Here is a 7509-nt window from a genome sequence, read left to right on the forward strand (position 1 = left end):
TTTAATCATTTGATCATTCATCCTTGACGGTGACACGCTTGAGTGACTGGCTGAAGCGATTTCAAACCTGGCGAGACGGTATAACCAGACACACTCTGTCAATGACAGGCCACAAACTGGCCACAACACCTGCCCAAGATCGACAGATCATTTTGCAGCATCTTCGTGTTGTCAGTTGTTAATCAGCACAATAAAAAGTCAATGCACCTGCTCTAAAACAGAGTTTCTTATTTTTCGATCACATCTAATGAATTTTATTCAAATACAAGTGATAAGTTTCTTTTGATGCTCAGTAGATACATTCTAAATCAATCATTCTTGCTACAAACTGCTGCGTCCTATTTTGAGGACAGTCAAGTTACAAGTGCCTGTAATCAGACCAGTGAAAATTCACACCGGCTATGAAGCTCAACACATAGAAAATGGAGCTTTATCATCACTGTGGGGGAGCAAAACACCAAGATATTAAAATTTCTGCATACAAATAAAAATGATAGCCAGGTATATCAAGATGTGCAGTTTATTTGAAAAGCCATCCCTGTATATGGAATTTCAGCATTGCTTATCATGACTGTTTTAAACTGGTCAAAGCTATTGCAATAATCTAACACGGTGTGCTCTTTGTCAACATACAACATGAATTTTCAATAAAAAAAGATCCTAGGGGTGGGTGTCCAATCACGGTCCTGGAGGGCTAATCCACTCCAGGTTTTACATGTAAAATGAGATACTTCAGGGTCCGGATGGAGGTTGAATTTGTTCAAAACAAGTTCAAAGAGGGTTGAAACAAAGACTGGGAGTTGAAGAGCCGACTTTGGCCACCCGAAGATCTCAGTCAGCATGTCTTACTTTCAGTACTGTTTCACTTCCTAGGTCATGGCACTCCAGCCTTTAGATCATGTGACCTGCTATAAAACATTCACTCATTAGAGGACACAGATGGCAGGCTATTGACAGGAAAGAAGACTGTGGGGAGGGGAGAGTAGCACTCTGCTGGTGAACAGACCGAGGAAGAGCTTCTTAAATATGGTACCAGAAATATATATTTTATAATGAAATAGATCAGAACCTTTATTTGGCTAAACCAGCCATTCCTAATACCTGGTTCTTACAGAGCCATACAGAAATATCAATATAAAAAAGCTGGCGAACTGGTAGACCCTACACTAAAGCCGAGGGAACACAAAGCCACTTTGTAGCTTGGAACTTGGGCTCCGGAAACTAGGTTTCAGGCCACTGCATGGCACACCAGGGGAGACTTGGGGTTTGATACAGCAAAGTTACCTCAAACTAGGTTTCCTGGTCTGCTGGAACCAGACTTCAAGCCAATATTACTAAAAAAAGTGGCTTTGTGTTCCCTCAGCTTTAGACACACCTTCAGGCACATTTGTACGTACTTGCATTTACTTAAGACTATAGATTGCCAGATTGGTTCTTTTGAAGGACCCCGTTCATATTGTGGAGCCCTGCACAATTCTCTATACCACTCTTAGTGAACGGGCAGGCGTGACAGGTAAGAGTGATTTCCCTGTGCGTGTAACCAGGTGAAAGGCCAGGAAGTCTCTCTTACCTAGGACGTCTTTCTCGTGCTCTGGGATCAGTGTCGCCCACAGAGAGGGGTGTGGACTCTGCAGGTCAATGTTGATGAGACGGTATCGAGGAGCCAGCAGGTTGGTACGGAAGGTGAAAACAGTGCCCTCATTGGTCACGTAGGTGTACTGAGCCTCAAAATTATCAACGAGCTTCACCCATGGCAGAATCCCTTTAAGAATGTGAGAGAGGAACCACAGTTGAGATGCTATTGGTTTCATACTCTCTCCCACTAACAAGATATACTGTAATACAACAACAGGGGACATTTCACAAGGATCCCAAAACGCTTCACGCACACACATGAACAAATACACTGTCTAAAACAGAAATTTTAAAAAGAGTTGAAAATGTGGTTTTAGTGTTAACCAGTAATGCCGCCGCTCAGCTGCTGTAGGTCACAGTACCACAGCCGATTCACTGGCTCACATCCCTCTGTTATAGACAGGAGCACATACCGCCCGTCGTCCGACACCTAGGACCATTACAGACAGAAATAAGTGCATTTACAGGACCGCAAATGATCTTTATCCAGAGAAATCTCTTGTAATGGAAACACATTTCATATTTCTATGAAGGATGCATTTTGGCTCACCGTCGCGCTACTGTGCCATTTGGGGTGATCAGGAAACTCTGCGACCAGGATGTCCTCGGATTGGTTGGTTCCGATCACATGGTAGAACAGCTTTTGGTTGAGATTGGTGGTGGTCTCTGTGCCTGTTAGAATACAGAGGTAAAAGGATTGACCAATTCAAAGATGGGGGGCTTTTTTTTTTTTCTTAGATCTAATTCCAGTGTTTTTTCTTTTAAAATTATTTATCAAGACAAATCTAAAAAAAATTAAAAAAAAAACATTTTCTACCATTGAAATGTCTGCAGAAGTAATCAATAAATGTTACCCTCACTTAAAAGGGTCCCAGTGATAACACTGCTAAAAGTTTGATTTGCCCTCCTTTGAAGTGATAATGATACTAGCGCTAAAAGAAGGCGAATTGTAATGCCGTGTTCATCATGGCTGGCGTACCGTCAGCTTTGCCCTCCTGCTGGGGGTAGCAGTTGTAGAAGACTCCTTTGCTGTCGTGAGTCCAGGACAGGCAGCTGAATTTCACCCTCTCCAGAGTGTCGGGCAGCTCCTTCTGATCTTCCACTGTCATGAACTTCACAGTGACCCAGTCCGATCCACTGCCACTCAGCCCGTAGGCAAAGCACTCGCACTGCTCTGACAGACGCGCCACTGCAGACACACACACACACACAGAGAACCCACTGAGACAAATCACACTGCTTATGCTGGTCTAGCTAACTGGTGGTGCTGAGCTGTGGTTAGTCAGGCCTGTCTGGGACTCTCACAAAGCAGACACTGCCAACCGTGCCGGACTGTCTGGTCCTGCGTGACACCACTCAACTCATTCCACCCATGACCTGCATGGGACATTTGGGACTGGCATTCAGTTGACATCAACTAGAAACAAAAATGTGTTTTTCAACGTCTTAATCGAGTTTCCACTGCAGCCTCCAAACAGTTTTCTTGGAGCAAAATGAAGACCAAAATGCAGAAGAAGAGCTGTGTAAGTCATGTCCTAGATGGTGAGAAGGTGGTAATGAGGGATGAAAATGTATCTGGAATCATAGGAGAGTAAAATGTATTGGTAGAACGTAGGTTTAAAATGACTGGAGAGAGAAAGCATGTGCAGAAATGTATGGGATGAAAGATGCTAAACGATAAACCATGGTCACCTTGTAAAAGAGGTTGGTTAATGGCTGGCTGCACTTGAATGGAGTGACACAGCTAAAGGGCTCCATTCTATTGAGAATTAGTAAGATATCAAAAACAGACTGTAGTCACGTTTGTCCTGAGCCCCTATGGTATAAATACCGGGCATGGAGGCGACACAGAGAGAGAAGCCTCCATACCTCAAGGATCATCTTGGACCATTGGTGAATCAGACTGGCAACTATGGTGTGATTATAACTTTGTGGTACCTTTGTGGTAATTTGGCCTCATGTTCTCCATCTGGGAGATGGCCTTGAAAAAATAATATTAGTATCTTTTTAAGCTTGTTTCAAGGGCTTTCCGACTATAATTATTTGACACGTCACTGATATATGGGTTGAGCACCCCCCCGCCCGTCCACAAGCTGCCTTACTTTTCAAAGCCACAGTCCCGTCTTCAGAGAGAAGATTGGGGTCAAAGAAGACCCGTGCCTCCCCTTGGAGAGAGTCCTGCATGTACAGCACATCCTGATTCTGCAGCCCCTTGTTATAGAAATAGAAGTACCTGGAGAGAAATGCATTACAATTAAAGGGACAGCTCAGTTAGATTACATTTCCAATAATTAACAGAACATGCTTGAGCCAAATGGGTATGCTTTCCGTTAATACTTGCAGCAGTATAGTGTTAAAAATGACACATTCAGGCTTTGTTGTCACTGAGTAGTGCTGCAGTGAGAATATGTCACAGACCCAGTTTTTCTTCCAGCGAGTTGCAGTTTAATTATTACGTTGTTTTAGCACAGGGTAAGAAAAGCAAGTAAGGGGTTAATGTCCTACTACAGTTTCACAAGACTGAAGATTAACTCAAAGATTAATGCTAACGGGGATGTGAAACTCAGGGAGAGAGCTGCTTGAATGATCTAAACAGTATCATGTTCTAGAGCAGCTGCCGTGATGAGCAACTAAACAGACCCTCTTGATTTCCCACTGGGAGAGATTTATTTCTGAAAGGATTTTGGCGGTGCTGGGCTGTACCTACTTGTTCCCTCTCTTGTAGGGGCAGCTGTATTTGGGATAGTCGTAAAGCTCCGTCAGTCTCTGGTGAAACTTTGTCCCCACCGCACACTTCTCCAGGAAAGGCATGGTCAGCTCATTCTGGGCCTCCACAAACGCCTGCAACACAGAACACATGCAGCATGTCAGCTGTGCGGAGGAATCCAAAGTAAGTTTGATTGACCCTGCATATCACTGTAGTGCCACCTCTCAACGTGGCAGATTAACCATGAATGGGTGTGAGATGGGTAGCGTGTGATACACTGCCATTATGGATTCTGCCCCGACAGTGAGATGAGCTTTTGCACAGTGGTTAGGGTGCTTGCTTGCGGTGTGCGGGGTCGCCGGTTCGCGTCCAGCCTCCACTCTGTTACAGATGCATGACGATCGAATCCACTCCCCATACTTCAGAAGGGCTTCTCTACACAGACGAGGCAGTGTGGTTACAGCTGATCACCCCCCACACCGCCCTCTCCTCACCCCCGATTCCTGGATCTCACCTTCGTCTCCTCGCTGTCCGGGTCCTCCAGCCACGCGTAGGGATCTGGGATTTTCGTGCCGTGGTAGTCGTCAATCTGCGGATCACACAGCAGACCATTGAAAAGTGGTCATGACTCAAATCAGGTACAACGAGGTCTATAGTTCTGAAGCATTTGGAAGTGTCGCCACACCAAGTAATCATTATTAGGACAATAGAATTAGATTGGTTCAGTGCTGACGTCAGCAACAATGGAACTGTCACTGGTACAATTATACCAGTGTCATATTTTGCCATTCCAATGCAAATGGCTAATCCATTGAAGTGCCTGTGAATTGGTACCATACAGTATGCAACAGTATCAGGTGTAGTACTATGCAATATGTTTTCCAAATCCTATGCTGCCATTGCTGTGGCTTGTTTCTAGTCCTGATATTTCTTACTGAGATTATAATGGGATTTTTCAAACTATTAAGGCCTTCTGATAATATCTCTTTAAATCACAGAAGATCTCAAGACTGTCCATGGCATTTAGTCTGCAATTCATGCAGGACATTAGTATAGGACAGCTGATTCCAGGCTATTAGTTTATTGATCTAATAAGTGACAAGCACACAGAACAAGTTAGATAAATATCTTCACAAATAGCCTGGAATCAGCTATCCTGTTTATACCACGTGTATTTTATATAAGAAAGTTTATTTAATTTACTTTATTTTTGTGGGAAGTTTGCTATGATTAGGGCTTCTGATTTTTGGTTTTAACCGATAAAAAAAACAAAAAAAACATAAAACACCGGCGATACAAAAAAATGAAATCTGTTTATAGCCAATAAACACCGAAAAAACGTGGAAAGTTCACCATCCCTTTCCCATTAAAAAATAATAATAATAAAAAAAAATTCCCAGTGCAGCCTTATCTATAGCAATGTTCCTGACTTGTACAGATTCGTTTGCGAGATTTAAAACGAGGTTACAACCAGGAATAAAGGCTTGTTCGCGGGATTTAAAGCTGTATTACAGTTAAAATACTGAGGATTTAAAACAATTACAAATTGTGGCGATATATGTTTCGTTGTGGAAGACAGCAAAGGAAAGAAAAAAACGCCCAAGCATTTTGAAAAGTAACCGAAAACAATAATTTCACACAGTATAGAAAAAGTGAAAGCCCTGGGAAAAAAAAACAAAAAAATCCCTCAAAAATAATTTAAAATAATCGTGCAATTAATAAAAGCCAAAAAACAGAAACCTTAGTTATGATTCTTCCGAAAAACTCTTTCACTCCTACATTTTCAAAAAACAAAATACCAATTAACAGAACTCAAACATCTATGTAATGTAAATGAAAGTATCTTAAGCACTCTCAAATTGTTTTCTCTGTTTTGTACATTACTGTTGAATTGAAAAAAAAATTACATTTTAATTAAAAGGCTGGAGTAAAACACTTTGAAAATATGACCCACTGTAACCTAGCAACCGCCCACAGTTCTTGCTGGGCCGGATCTGGGGAGAAAGTTTCGTGTAAGGGATCCGCAACGCAGCCCTACAAATCCTCCAGGTTACGTATATTATTTTAGTGTAAACGGAAGAAAATTTAATTCAGTTAATTCTTATGTGAGTGTTGAGGGTGTTTTTTTTTTTGTTCTTTTATTGGGTGCTGGTTTTTGCTGGTAAGTTACGCGTAACAAGCTACAATTGTTGTTAGAAATCTTTTTATCTAAGTCAGTGAGGATGGTTAAAATTTAAACTCTACAGTAAATATTTTTAAACGGTCATGTTTAAAGATGCGCAAGTTCTAATGAAACCAATACAGATCATCCTGTAGCGCTGCCGTGTGTTGTGCACACACAATGATGCATCAGCTTTTCTTATGAACTTTAACACTGAATCACGATACTGAGGAAAAACCAAGAAGCCAAGTGGATCAGCGTGTCAACTAATGCCATCACAATAATTATAGGACTGATGCGAAAACGTTTGGCTAATTAAATACATTTCTGCATTTCCATAATCTTATATTAAACACCCATGCAGGAGGCATTTACTGTTATCACAGCAGTGAATTACGCACTGAGGTTATTTTTGGCCCTCATTACTGGGCGTTGTCATTCACTTCTTGACAACGCTGAGCACACATTCAAAAGCGAAATGCTATTCTAAATTGCAAATATTACTCACAATGCTTTCATCTCTCCGGGCCTCTGGGTATTTGAGCACCATTTTTACTTGTAAACGAATATAGACGTTTCGTTTTTTTTTTTTCCTCCCAGGCTACGTGAACCACTACTACAGTAGCTGCTTGCAAAGCGAAAGTGAAATACAAGTTCAGTATTTACAGGAAGCCCTATTAAATATATATATTGCTTAAAGCTGCAGTGTTCTGCAACCATGCCGTTTCAAGCTGAAACCAAGGGTTAGTGAATTGGCTTGTTTCTACTGGTCTGGCCACCACCTTTAATGGAATCACAGAATAAAACATTGTGTCAGCTGTAAAGACTGTGTGTCAAAGTGTGACCTCTGTTTATTGATAGGGCCCGAACTTTAAACTGCGACACGGAAAGGGTTAATTTTTACTTGACAACAATGGAACATACCGTAAGAAAATCAAAGAATACAGCCCCGTGTCAAAGTGTAAGACTGCAAATCTAACGCATCCTCAACATGACAGCCATGGTA

The 7509-nt window shown here is 41.8% G+C and overlaps 1 protein-coding gene across 1 annotated transcript; it reads right to left on the bottom strand.

Moving 5' to 3' along the window:
• Positions 1-271: 271 nt before the first annotated feature.
• Positions 272-7198, bottom strand: LOC121308211 (prolyl endopeptidase). Its single transcript, XM_041240485.1, has 8 exons — positions 7012-7198; positions 4857-4931; positions 4343-4476; positions 3738-3868; positions 2615-2824; positions 2186-2307; positions 1960-2065; positions 272-1762 (listed from the first exon to the last, which is right to left on the bottom strand). Exons 1-8 carry the CDS (start codon positions 7051-7053, stop codon positions 1479-1481), a joined length of 1104 nt encoding a protein of 367 aa, XP_041096419.1. The 5' UTR covers positions 7054-7198; the 3' UTR covers positions 272-1478.
• Positions 7199-7509: the final 311 nt, after the last annotated feature.

This window comes from Polyodon spathula, unplaced genomic scaffold, assembly GCF_017654505.1.
Source record: "Polyodon spathula isolate WHYD16114869_AA unplaced genomic scaffold, ASM1765450v1 scaffolds_583, whole genome shotgun sequence".
In the NCBI taxonomy this organism is placed as follows: domain Eukaryota; kingdom Metazoa; phylum Chordata; class Actinopteri; order Acipenseriformes; family Polyodontidae; genus Polyodon; species Polyodon spathula.

Excerpts from the sequence above, each read along its gene's own strand:
- LOC121308211 (XM_041240485.1), bottom strand. The coding sequence starts at position 7,053 with ATGGTGCTCAAATACCCAGAGGCCCGGAGAGATGAAAGCATT. Across the intron at positions 4,932-7,011 it reads CCCGGAGAGATGAAAGCATT|ATTGACGACTACCACGGCAC; the intron begins GTGAGTAATATT and ends TGTGATCCGCAG. Across the intron at positions 1,763-1,959 it reads GCTGAGCGGCGGCATTACTG|GGATTCTGCCATGGGTGAAG; the intron begins GTTAACACTAAA and ends ACATTCTTAAAG.